General features: G+C 42.4%; 2 protein-coding genes across 2 annotated transcripts in view; one reads left to right on the forward strand and one right to left on the reverse strand.

Annotated features, from left to right (window-relative positions):
- SGMS1 (sphingomyelin synthase 1) overlaps nucleotides 1-4680 on the reverse strand; it is a 256756-nt gene extending 252076 nt beyond the window's left edge. The window contains exon 1 of the mRNA XM_016154368.2: nucleotides 4559-4680. The gene's annotated coding sequence lies outside the window, so the exon portion shown is untranslated. The remainder of the gene's footprint in view (nucleotides 1-4558) is intronic.
- LOC118603824 (basic salivary proline-rich protein 2-like) lies at nucleotides 4270-12804 on the forward strand. The gene is made up of 2 exons (XM_036222432.1): nucleotides 4270-4865; nucleotides 5050-12804. The coding sequence occupies exons 1-2, from the start codon at nucleotides 4270-4272 to the stop codon at nucleotides 5114-5116; spliced, it is 663 nt and encodes a 220-aa protein (XP_036078325.1). The 3' UTR covers nucleotides 5117-12804.
- The last annotated feature ends 1265 nt before the right edge of the window (nucleotides 12805-14069 follow it).

The raw sequence follows: 14069 nt of genomic DNA on the forward strand, positions 1-14069 counted from the left end.
TTTAAAAGATTTTACCAACCATTGGCAAAGATGAGGGGGAACCAGGAACCTCACACACTGATATGGGAGTGCCAACCAAAGCAGCACAGCACTGGAGGATAATTTGGCAGTGTCTAGTAAACATAGGTGTCCTGGTTCTCTTTTATCCAGCCATCCCTCTCCTGGGTATATACCTTTAGAGCAGAGGTTCTCAAACATTCCCATGCATTAGAATCTCCAGGCTGGGCATGTTAAAATATCTTGATGTGGTCTTCCTCCAGGGTTTCTGATTCAGGAGGTTTAGGTTGGGACCTGAGAATCTGCATTTCTAACAGTTCCCAAGTGATGCTGATGCTAGGTGTGGACCACTCTGAGAAACACTACTGTAGAGATATTCTCACACCCACCGTTAAAAGAATGCTACAGGATGTTCATCACAACTTTGCTTGTAATAAGTAAAAGTAGTGGGTGCGCAGCAAGCCAGCAGTACTAGCAGCAGTCACAGCAATGCACTAGATAAACCTGCACTAAAATAGGTATCAGAAGTAAAATGTTGAATGAAAGTCTTTCAACTTTCATGAATGTCTTAAAATTTCCATAATAAAAAGCTTTAAGTTGAATGAAAAAGAAACCAAATGAAATCTATAGCACAGTACCACTTATGTAATTGAAAGCACACACAAAATAACATGGCATCCTTAACAAAGATACAGACATACCCAAGAACATATCCAACAGAGGAGAGGAGGCGCCTCTGAAGGAGAGGAGAATGTGGGTGGGGGGAAAAAAAAGAGAAAAAAAAAATAAGAAAGAGGCATTGCATAGGAAGAGGATCTTATGCCAAAAACTGAGTAATGTTAACTCAACCCTCAGCACCAGAGCTCTAAAAGGTAAAAACCACCAAAGCTATCTCTTAACACCCACTCTACTGTATTTACATACAATGTTACTTCAGTTAAAGCCTAGCAGCTTTGCAGGGTAAGGAGGCAGATCAGCCTGCCTGAAAGGGAAGGGGGATCTTTCTGAAATACTAGCTAGGGGTGATTTCAGGTCCCCAGAATCCAACCTGCTACTGAGCTCTGAATTTTCCTTCTTTGGTGTATTAGTATTTAAGAAGAAGCTGGGGATCTTGGCTTTTGGCAAAGGGAGTGTGTCTCTACATCTGTGTCTATGTCTCTTTTTGGTGTTTGTGGATCCATGGGTGTCTATGTGTGGGCGGTGTTTACCTGTGCAGGTAAAGAGGAATGTGGAGGGCAGCAGTTAAGTGGACAATAAGCCATACTTGTTGATCAGCCACTCAGTTCCATTTTACTGAAACCAGAAGTCAGTTATAAAATCAAGCTATATTCCTGTCCCCACTAGCCCTTCCCCTTTTTCACCTTCCCCTCCCCTACATCCAACAATGCTTCCCATCTCCCACATCCTGGACTGATCTGAAATGTTGTCCCCCAGTGATTTCATAGCTTATTAAAGTTACACACTTTACAGCCGAAATTCTTGGAATGTGATAGATGATGATAAATGACCATTTATATTCCTGGGTCTTTATGGGAAACTTCAAAATCCTTAATACCAGGCATGCCATAAGAAGTCTTCCAGAAGAGACTGCTGTGGCTATAGCTCTCACTCAAAAAAGGCAAAGAAAAAGACATCTATAATCTGTCATATCCCCACAAGGGCACACTGGCCACAGCTTCTTCCAAGGACCATCCAACAGTCTACCATAAGAAGTGATAGGAAAGTGTATGGAAATCAGAAAAGAAAAAGAAATCAGAAAAGAAAAAATCCCACTGAATGAATTTATATGAGAAAGTGCAACAGATCCTTCTGGCAGCAACATTTAAGTAAGCCACACCCATGCCTGGCAAGTGTCTTGAGGGGAAGAAGAAACAGCTAGACATCTGAAGGAAGGAGGAGAACCACTAAGGTAAAATACAGAAGGAACTGGCCAAACACTCACGCATCCCCCAAAGACTGGGGTGATTATCCTCCTGTGCAAACAATCCAGAATTTTTATTCCCAAAACATTATTTTGCCTTTTCTACAGCAGTACTTCTCACTGTACGATAGGGAATTCTAGTTTCCTGAAATGCTCTTTGTATCAAAATCAAATTTTGATATTTGATATGCAGAAGGTACACTTTTTAGTTTAAAAAAATGTATGACAGCTATATGTATGAATCCTTCAGATTTTCATAATATATGTCAGCAAAGCACATCTGTCTTTCCAGCTAAAGTGCAGGATCTGTGATAATTTGAAAATTAAAGGACTTAACTATTAGAGAGAAAAAATGGTTGAGTTTTCAAGCTGAAATTAAATGTTTCCGGTCAACACAGGCAATTCTAACTTGTAAAAACATACGAAGTTATTTAAGTGTCAAAACTTATTGACAAGCTTCTATTACAAAAACATTTTAAAATTTCAGTTGAATAAGCAATTATCAAATATTTACAAATGAGGTACTGTGCAGGATGCTAGGTATCCTCAAATGAATAAGACACTTTTAATATCTGTGTCCCTTTAATGTCAATTTAATCCATCCTTTGAATTAGTTTATTTAAAAAATATATACGCTGTCTTCTATTTGAAATAGCTCACTATCAGCACTGAAGAGCTGCAAAAACGCATCGATTTTATTTAAAATGTAAATCTCTGAAGCAGAAATAGAAGAATAAACTATTTCTCTGCTTTACATATTGCTATCACTTTATGCAGAATAACTATTTAAACTGTTCATAGCGGCAGCTGCCACTTCCTGCTATTCAGCAGGTAACAGAACTGGCCTCAAAAACATGCATAGTTTAAAAAGCAATGAAGAAATCCAAAAGACCAGGGCCTCCAGACCTTAACAGAAAGCAAGATAAAGAAAGTGAGCTGCTGCTACAGGCAGAAGGCAGCCAGCTCCTGGAGGTTTCCCTAAAGCTGGAGCCTCCAAAAACAGGCACAAGCTGCTGCTGCTGCTGCTGCCGCTGGTGTTGCTGGCATGCTTGGTCAAGGCATGGCTTCAGAACTGGAAGGCTGCCACCTGCTGAATCACCAAACATCCCTGGGCTTCCCTTGGAGCACTGACCAGACAGGGACCCATCCCCCACCCGTCTTCTCCTGTAGACATCTTACACCCCAAGAAAATAAACACTCGTCCGCACAGGCCAAAATAGCTGCCAACCCCGTTCCGCCTGGGCGGCACATCCTCTTGCTACGTCACTAGGCCCACTCCTCTTTTTCTGCCCACTCGGTCCCCCCTGAATGTTCAACCCCCAGTGCCAGGAAGCGTGGGGAGTTCACAGCACACCATGACAGGCACTTAACACTTCCATAACCAGACAGCCAACCAAAAACACCTCCAAATCTGAAAGCAAAATAACCTAACAGCTTTAAAGGTCCACGAAGGTAAATGTCAAGGAAGCTAAAATAGTAGGCAGACCCAATAACGGAAAATAAACTTCCCTTTCAGAGAGCAGCCTTCACTCTTAGTTTCATAAGCATATACCGCTGAAGTCTGTACCGTTTGAAGGTGAAAAGAAACATTTGAAGAGCACCTAAATGGATGCTCTTCACTCCCTCCGGCCATGGCAACCCTTGTCCTGATATTTACTCACGACTCCCAAGAGGGAAACAAGCGTTAACCAGAACGCGCCAGACTGAATCCGTTAGCTGGACTAGGACATCTACTCGGACAAACAGAAGCTGCAAACCCGAGTCTGGGTTAAGACGGTGGGAGACACAGCCGCTGCTGCCCTTGGCAAGTAGCCTCGGAATCACGAAGACCTCTCACTCACGAGGAGAGCCGCGTCCCGGACAGACTGTCCAGTTCCGGACAGACTGTCCAGTTCCACGCTGCGCCCATGGCTCCTGCAGGCCTTACCCCTAAACACCCTCATCCAGCAGAGGCAGCCCCGTGGGATCTCAAAGAGCCTCTCTTTACCTGGAGGCTGTTTTGCATCCTGGGGTGAGAGCTCGCTCCTCTGGGAAGGGGGTCCCACCTGCTATGTCGTAGGGGAGCGGAGGGGATAGAGGAGCCGCGGCGGATGGGATCGGGGGGACCCCGAAACCCTGGACGCCTGACCGGCTGCCATCTGGCTCCGAGATGCCAACTGTCACGCCGCCGCCCAGGGAGTGGGGGTGGGGCCATGAATTGGGGTCGCTTCCTACGGGTCTCCGGACACCGGACCGGTCACTGCCCGAAGGCGACTCGTCTCCCGGTTCTTTGGCCCAGTCACCGTCCGCTCGTCCCAGTCTGACACTAGATAGGCTTCCAGCCCGCATGAAGCACCTCTGAAAGGTGCCCAATGACGCCCCCGCCATGCCACCCCAACTTGGTCCAGGAGCCCCGCGGGCGGCCGGGCGGCCCGCCCCCTCCAAGCCCAGCCACTGGACCGCCCCCTGCGCCTACTCCCCAGGAGTGGTGGCGCGGGGGGAGTGCCCGCCAGGTACGCACGCGACACCGCGCGGGCTGCGCTCACGCCCCCTCGCCCTGGGGCGGCCCGCACTCCGCTCCATGGCCTCAGGCCAAGCCCGTAAGGACGGTGTCTTATTGGCCCCTGGAGATCGGTTTTCTCCCCCAGCCCCACGACTCACTTGCGCCAGAGTCGCGGCAGCCGCCGGAATTCCGCCCTCCGAGCCCCCCGCCGCGGAATGAAATCCGGGGCAGTGTAGCGTCGGAGCTCCGCACCAGCTCGCGCTCTCCAGCCAGCTCGCGGGGCGCAAGCAGCCTTTCCTGGCCGGCCTTTGCCGCTCCCGTCCTGCCTGCCGCCGCCGCCGCCGCCCCGGCCGCTGCCTCCCTGGAGCGAACGCTTCCGACTTGCCACCGTGAGCCTCCCGGGCTGCGGAGCATGCCCAGTCCGCTGCCCGACCCGGCCTGGCTTCCCGCGCGACGCGAATCCGGGTATTCACGGCGGCCGAGGGGCGGGGCGGGTGGGCGGTGTCCTGGAGCGGAGGGCGGGGGCCCTGGAGCGGGGGGCGGGGGCCCTGGAGCGGGGAGCGGGGGGCGGGGGCCCTTCCCCGGGACCCGGCAAACCAGGCCGGTTATGTACCAAGGGGCCGCTGAGTTTGGGCCCTTTTTATTTTAGGTACTTGGAAGCTCGGAAGGTGATTGTTTTCACCAACAAGGAGCAATGCCCGTTCGCACATTTTTAGGAGACCGTTTATTGAGGTCGGACGGGAACCAAGTATTATGGTCAGAAGCGATCTACGACTTGGGGCGGAGCCAGAGAGTTGGGGAGCTGGAGCTGTTCAGAAGGAACGCAAACTCGGCCTTCTGGAGTCGGGCTCTGGGGCAGGAGTTCGCGAGTTAGCGGAGGCTTCTCTTCACCGAGTTTAATTGCTGCGACACTTGTGATTAACTCCCGATTGATCGTTCATTAAATAGGAGCGGACCTAGGGCTTTACAGACCATTTTCAAACCTCTTTCCACAGTCTTCCATATCAAAAGCAAAACAGCCGCCTGCGGTGTCACCGCAGCTAAGCCAATCAGAACTGGGAAGGCCGGTCCGGCTGTAACGACTGCGGGAGAGACTCAGACCGCGTGAGGGCCGTTCCGCTGGGCCATCACCTCACACCCGCCCCTCCGAGTTGCGGGGAAAACCCGGAGAGGGATCGCGCGTAAAAGGAAACATTGCGCATGCCCAGTATTCCCAGTATTCCGAGCTGGTGCAGGTTGCCCAAGGGAAGGTTTTCCTCGACTCCCTGAGCCGGACTCCTGCACCCGGGTTAGGCGTGGACAGCCGGGAGAGCTGGCCTCGCGACGCGGCGCCCTCCCTTTCTGGACAGTCCGCGCGGCACGCCAGTGGCGGAGAGGCAGCCCGAGGCTGCGCCTCCCGTGGGGACAGGGACTTGACCAGCGGGGGGGCGGTATCGCAGTGACACGTGACTGTCCGCGGCGCTTCGGGCAGCCATCTTCTGCTGGGCCATCGGGCCGCGGGCAATCGGAGCGTCCTTTTCCCCGCCACGCCCTCCCACAAGGCTCTACCCTTCGCTTCACACCTGCCTGGGGCGCCGCAATCGTTGCACTGGGGCTAGGATTGCCGGGAGGACAGGCCCTTGCTGGGCAAAAAGCAAGAGCTGCGAGAAGCAGAGTGCAGCTCCGGGGGCGGATGCCGTCTTCTTTTACCCAGCGGGGGTCTCTTTTACTAAAGCAATAATACCGCTGCTCCAGCCGCCTCCTTGTTCTAACTATTTCCTGCAGAAGAGGCGTGATGTGTTGGCAGAAGCATCTGGACAGAGTTCGTCGCTCTTCCCTGCAGTGCAATATCCTACAGCTCCTTCCGGTGGACAGCTTGGACGGTGATATTAATAATAATTACTTACGGAGCTCCTAAAACAATCCACTCTTTATTAGAAACTTTCTTTTCCCACCGCCTTCTGCCTATAAAAGCCTTCCATTTTGTAGAGTTCCTCAGAGCTCCTATTTGCTACATGGGATGCTACCTAATTATGAATTGTTGAATAAAGCCAATTTGATCTTTAAATTTATTTACATTGAATTTTTTTAACAGATTTGGTGGCAGTGGTGGGATCCAAAGCAAACTTCTGACAGCATTTGGGGATAATGAGAAACACAGGTAGGTATAACACTCACAAACCCCTTTTGAGTTCTCTTTCTCACCATTTTCAAGAGCCATGGATTAGTTCCTCTCAGTTCCAAGCTCTGCTCTCTTGCATCAGGTTCCCAATCTAATTGACTTTCCAATACAGGGCAAGTCAGCTTGAGCTGGCAGACGGTTCTGCCCAGAGTCTAAACCCCTAGCCTTTATTTTAGTCCACAATTCTCATTTAATTGGTGGAAACTCCAAACCCTTGATTCTGTTCCAAGATCCTCATAGAAACTGTTAGTGGCCCTTTGCAGTTACCCATTTATGTGGAGCCCCCTTTTTAAGATCTGCTAATTCAATCCTTTCCCCAGTCCACTAATCCACAGTGGGAATTGGTGGTGATGTGCACAGGATCTCCTCTTAACCTGGACACACATTTGTTGGTTATTGCTGCCATTAAGGTGAACATGTTTTGTCTTATTTTGTGTAGATAAAGGCTATTGCTAATGGGAATCTCAGGAGCAACAACAAAATTGGTGGGCACAGGTCTAGCATTTAAGGGCTGTTAGACTGCTTGCCACCTACCTCAGAGGCTCTCATGTTAGGATATATTGGTCATGGAACATATTTGAATAACACTAGGTCACCCACAAACCTCAGGAAAATTTTTGCACAATGAGGTACACTGTGAAACGCCACACAATATTCAAACCAGAGGCATATATCCACATAGATGTTATTTGGGCTCCGAGAGACCCAAAAGCTTAGCTAAAATAAATAAACTAATTAAATGGGATCCTTAAAATCTAAGGAGTTAAGCTCACCACCTTACGGCACACCTGTTCATTTTATGTCTAAGAACTACATTCCCGGAAGCTATAAATATCTAGCAAAAGGGCAAAATCTTATTAAAACAACCTATGATTACAGTGGTCATTATGGGGAACATTCCAGTTAGATAAGATCATTTAATAAGTACACTTAAAGTACACCAGATCAAACAGAATGGCATACCTCTTTAAGTGGATATTGCAGAAAGCTCCAAAAGGTTTCAAAATTCCAAAGTAGTTCATTGAAAGATTTATTGTAAAAGGCTAATGAAAAATTAAAGAGACACCTAAAACAATGACTATAAAACTGACAACTCGTGCTGTTCCCCTCTGTCCTTAGTTATATGAGTCCTCATTCTAGTAATCCTCTGTCTGAATTGCCTTTTCACTCCGAAAAAAAAAAAAACTATCAAGTAGTTATTTTTTAAAATAAGACCATCTAAGACGCTTCCTCAAGTATCTTTCATTCCTTGGTCAAAGGACAAACTAGGAGTCATAGTTAAAAATTTTTTCCTAAACTCTGGGAGTATTCTCAAACATTTCTATAAATGGATTACTTCCTCAGATTAATGGATTGCTAAAAAGGCAGAAAAGATTGGGAGGTCACCACTCTGACTGAACGCATGATCAGAGCTGAGCACTTTGAAAGCACCTTAGAACAAGACTGTAAACAAAGTCCACCAAGTGAGGTGGACACAGGTCTAGCATTTAAGACCTGTTAGACTGCTTACAGAGACCCCCATATGGGCCGCTCACAGAGTTGAGAAGACCCTGATGGATTTTCTGGTTAACTTCCACGTTATTCCCTTAAACAGCCAAGGGGAAACTAAAATTAAAATTAATGAAAAACCTAGCCGAATTCTCTTAGTTTCCAGAGCTACATCCTCTACTTTAAACCCCACTTGGAGCCTGCAGATAAGATCCTGGGAAAACTGGAAGAACTAGCTAAATGTGAGAATTCTTACTAGAGTCCTCTCTCCCAAATGTCTGTAGTATCCAACATAGGGGAAATTAAAATATTTTTTGTACCCTCTTCGGGGACACCTCTTGAGTACAAGAGGTTGTTCAATACTGCCCAAAATATTTACAGCTTGCCTGGCTGAAACCTGGCAAGATATCTGAAAGGATTTAACAACTTGATAACCAGAAAGTTGCCCAAATTTGGAAGCTTATATATTGAGCCTAATAGAAATTATTTTAGGCCTCCTCCCTTAAGCTAAATGTACTCAGAGGAAAAGAAAAACCTTCTAAAGCCCACATAAAAAAATTTTATGAGTAAATAACCTATGATATCACTTAGGTTACAAACCAATTATTTGAGGAATTAAAAGCAACTGTCCTTATGCAACAAATCTTTGCAAAACCAGAAATGCAGCTCCAGACACAGCTTAAAGTCCACCTATTCCTTTTACCAATCCCCAAACCTCCCCTATTTTTCTCAAGGCTTGTAAATATTGTGACAATTTCAGCCTTAGGAAACCAAAGTCCTTATTCAAGGAACTTGCATTCTTTCCCCGTGCCTTTGAAATGTAAGTGTTCTACAAACTTCAAGGAAGTAATTCTTAATCAGAAGGAGAATGAAAGGGAGAGAGATCTTTTGAAGTTTAGATAAATGGTAAAACCATGTGTCTTCTACACCAATATTGGTAAAACACTTTAGCCAGTGGAGCAGATAAACTTAACTTATTACAACTGTCAAAAGAAAATTTGGATCCAATTGTTCTTTTTATAAACTAGTGAGTTCTGTATTATTGTATAAATGGCTAAACTTTTAGAATGAAAGCTATAAGGTTTCTGTCTGCATCTGACTGTCTTATTTTGTATATATATGATGTAAATGAATGTTATTTTTCTACCTCTGGATGGTATTGCCAAAATTAATTTGTAAAAAACCTCTGTTTAATTAGTGTAAAGAAAACTAAGTGCTTATATAAATTAAACTCTTAGAAATATAATAGAAACTAAGCCATATGTTTTTCAAGTTTACATGATCTAAAATAATCTTTAGTAAGTAAAAGCTAGTTTGTTTAATCAAAATAGATAACATCTTCAGAGTTATCAGCGTTAAAATGCATACATATAAAATTTTGATTCTATCTAGATTTACTAAAACTCCAGTAAAGTTTATCTTATCTCTTTTATAAAATTTGTCAGCAAGAAAAATATCTTGCCGTGATGGTCGACTTTGTTTAATATCATATGCAGTTTTTGTGACTAATATAAACATAATTGTTAAGAAAAGTAAATTAAATGGATGTAAGTAGAATAAAAGATTTTTAGGTGAAGTTTTCCAGTAGTTTCCTCAAATATTTTTGGTAACCTGAAGCATTAAAGTTTTGCCGAGTTAAGTTAAATGATAGAAATTCACCAAATATCAAGAGGTCTAAATGAAATAAAATACTGAAACATTAATCATTGAATATAGGTTTATCTACTTTTGACTTCTTGTTGCCAAGAAGTTTAAGAGATTTAGTTTTATTAGTAAAAATATCTTGTGCCACAGTGAAAAATTTAATATGAAAAACATGTTTCTAAAATATATACATATAACATATTTTAAAATGTGTTGATCAAGTGAATATCAAAAGTAAGCTGGTACAAAATTAGAATTTGGTTTTCTCTCTGTTAAAAGGACAATGTTTTTTTTTGGACTACTTGTCCGCTCTTGATAAGAGACTATAAAACTTTTTTTTTTTTTTTTTTTTGCCTTTGAAAATAGTCTGCCTAGAAAATGAAGATTCTGTATTTTGTCAAAATTTTCTGTGTTGTCTTTATCAAGTCTTTGACTGCTTAAGAAAGCTGAATTTTCTCTATTAAAAAAGCTAAGGATTTTTCTTACAGCTGTTAACATTCTGCATTTGCCTGCAAACTCTTTGTCACTATGGTTAAATAAATGACTAAGTACTATTTCACAGTGACCTATGTGATCCTATCTGACCAAGTGTTTTTAAGCCTTTTGATGTTTTTGACAGACTTTCTCCAATCAAATTTTAAGTAAAGTCTTTTTGACATCAAACTAACTCTGGGATTTTCTGGAGTGCTCCTGGAACATCTCAAAAGATTTGTTCTCTCTCCTTATTGAAAAAAAGAGAGAGAGAGAGATGTTAAGCTAATTAGGCTTACTTGATATGTTCAGTTACATGAGAAGCATTGTTATACAAGAAGCAATACTAAGCCTTCTTTATGTTGTATTTGTATATGTATATAAATGTTCCAGAAATTGTATGAAATCCTTAAAGTTTGATATGTCCTGGTATAGTGTTATCATCATAATTCCAGTAATTATTTTTAAGTGTTGTGTGTCACAGAAATAACTTAATTTCTTTGTCAATTCCATTATAATGAACTCCCATATTTTTAACATGAGCATCTTTAAGTCTTTTCAGAGGCAGTTATTGTTTTACTCTAATGCTTTTACAAAAGCGTTCAGGCAAAAGTACTTCCCTCTTCAAGGAGATTCATGGAAATAATTTTGGCAAGCATGAGTTTCTGATAACTTTAAGATGATGAAACTGAACCGGGTAAGAATTTCTGGAACTAGTGAAAACCTGCATTCAAGCATAACAAGAATTAATTACATGGGACTGAATGAACTAAGGAGGATGATTACAATTTTTATGACGTCTCCTTTGAAACATTGCTGGTTCTTTAATGGTGTTCCCCCCCCCCACCCCCGAGGAAACTTTTTCTCATAAGCTATATATGACTTACAACAACTTGGTAAAGTTTACCTTTGTAAACAAAAATGAAATATTTACTTTTTCTCCCTACCAGATCCCACCAGAATTTAGAAACTCTTAAGTATTTTTTCCATAGCAATATAATTATTTGCATAAATTCAATGATAATCTTTTCTTTTTGTAACAAGACACAATTCAAAATATTGGCTTTATTATCAATGCCTTGACTAGACTGTTATATTTGAGAGAGATCTGTGTAGACTCAGATATGACTAGACAGTTTGAAGAAACTAAGGTTGACTTAATGGAGCCAATAAAGCCCCATAGAAAAATCAGCCTGTACCTTGCTTACAAAGTTCTAGCCAAACAATCTTTTAAAAAGCTTATATGGTCAATCACCTTTCGTGCTACATTTAGGTAAATAATCAGGCCAAGTTCATTGGAAACAAATTAGTTTTACTGTGATCATCTTTGGGGAAAAAATCGAGGTTATCATAGAAAAATTATGTTTACACCTTTGTAGATATTAGATTCTAGTTCTAGTAATTGTTTTTGAGTTTTCATTATATATCTGTAAACTGGACAAGATCCTGAATTTTTCTAGTTTCCTGAAATATCTGGCTGCAAATCTCCAAACACAATTCCACCTTTCCAATTTGGAATTACTAAGAACAAAGACTGCCCTTCAGTCTCCTTAGAAGGGACAATATCGGGTCCTCCTCACTACACAGATGGCAGCCAAACTTCAGAGAATTCAACCTTGGTTATACATCTCATAGCTAAAGAAGGCTCCACCTGACATCTGGTCCCTTACAAACACTGGAGACCTCCAAATCTAATTGACTAGGAAGAGAGGTAGCTGACGTCAACATAGACTGCTATCTCCCAAGACACCAGATCAAGACTTTACACTTTAACTAAACATGAAAGCTTTTTTTTCTTCCCTTTCTGTTACTCTGATATGGTCCTGGAAAGATAATGTCATCATCCATATCTCCCAAGTCATTGTTAAGGGGGTAACATTTTAGACTAGGTTTGTCATCAAAAACTGTCTATTAATAGTGCTACCTTAGCAAGAGTGGTTTGTGCCCCAAAAGATTTATCTTTGTCTGTGGTGGTTATCATTTTCTTTGGGCTTATGAATACCTAGATAGCTGACACGTAATCAGGGAATGCCTCTTAAGTTATCTAACTGTGTACTTAACTGCCCATAGACACCTCCTTGGTCAACACCCTTGAATTCATATTGTTGAGCTAGAAAGGAACTACTAGGAGGCATTCAGAATTCAGGATTTGCTGCTTTTTGGCAGGGCCCTACCTCCCTGGTTAGGAGTAAATGTAAACGAGACTATGATCGGGAACATCTTCTTAACTTGAAAATACTGTTGAATTCACTGCTAAGGCAATAGCTGCCCAAGAAAAATCCTTAGGCTCCCTGACCAAAGTTGATGTTGATTACAGGATAGCCCTTGATTATCTTTTAGCTGAGCAAGGAGATGTGTGCTGTAGGCAACACCACCTGCTACACCTGAATTAACACATATGGAAAAGTTGAAACTCAGTTACATAAAACCATGAGGCAAGCCACCAGCTTAAAAAGGTGACTCCTTCAAAAGGTCTTTCTTTGACTTATTTGATGTTGATTGCTTTGGGTCTTGGGGACTATGGCTCCAAAGTACACTCCAGACATTGGGAATTATCCCGCTTAAAATAATCATAGTAGTCTCTCGGATACATTTTGTTCTCTCAAAATGCATGTTCAAAGCTACTAACCACAAAGCAAATGGTTTCCCTAAGACTTCAATGTCGGAAAAAGAATGAAGAGAATGACTGACTTAAAATTGTGAATCTGAAGTCATGGACTGTGACTATCACAGAGATTAAGACCACGCAAAGACCAATAAGGTCTTTGTGGCTGAGGGTGGCACTAATGCCTTAAAATTTGATCATAACTCTGAGTTAAGTTGAGAGTCTTATCAAAAGGAGGGAGGATTGTTTAAAAAAAAAAAATTAAGAAGAGAGAGATACAACAAGCCCCCAAATTGAGTCACTTATACTAAGTCCTGCACCAGCAAGCCAAGACTTACTACTATCTAACCTAATTGCAATTTCAGCTTCTCCCAGTAATGTGGCCTTTAAACAGTTCATTTGGAATTACCTGATCAGCTCTTGCGAAGTAATCTGCATGATAGACCCCCCTTCCCTTCCCCCAAGTAAAGGTGACCTTGCTTGGAACCAGTTTTTGTTGGAAATGTTCTTTTCCCACCCCCTTCTGCCTATAAAAGCCTTCCATTTTGTATAGCTCCTCAAAATTCCTTTCTGTTTGCTATGTGGGGTTCTGCTCAAATCATGAGTTATTGAATAAAACCAGTTTGATCTCTAAATTTATTTAGGTGAATTCTTTTAACAACATAAACCAAAAAAAAATCTAAAAATAAACTGTGAAGGCAGTAAAAATAAATTCTGGAGGAAGTCATTGTAAAGGACACGAGTTCTCTCTGAAATTAAATTTAGTAATGGTCCTAGAGTCACTATGGTTTATGACCCCAGAAAATGTTTTAATTCAAATAATTGTCCCTCTCCAGTTCACCCAACCCTATGGAATTTTACCAGGGTATTTTTTGATCAAAATTATAATAAGCATCATATCACTTGATTGTAAAATTTCATGATTCCCAAGTACATAGAATATCATAAATTACATTGTTGTCAAGACAACTATGAAATAAAAATGAATCACCATCTAGTCACAATCTGTCATTAAAATAGGTTAAAAATAATACTAAACACAAATACTGGGTCAAATAGTTCTCTTGCCAAAACAGCTATTCTGATGAATGACTTCCACCTTTAGAATGTAATCTACCTTATTAAAAATTTCTTTTATCTAGTTGACCTGTAAACAGCAGCCATCATTCACCAATCCATAGTCAAAGTGAAATAGTGTTCAAGAAGCAAAGAGATTTCTGTGTATCTATGGCAATTTGTCTCAGTGGAAGAATCAGGAGCCACATAGCCTGAATAGCAGGAATAAGCTCATGAGCCCTTT

The sequence above is a fragment of the Rousettus aegyptiacus genome, unplaced genomic scaffold (assembly GCF_014176215.1).
Source record: "Rousettus aegyptiacus isolate mRouAeg1 unplaced genomic scaffold, mRouAeg1.p scaffold_m13_p_6, whole genome shotgun sequence".
NCBI lineage: Eukaryota > Metazoa > Chordata > Mammalia > Chiroptera > Pteropodidae > Rousettus > Rousettus aegyptiacus.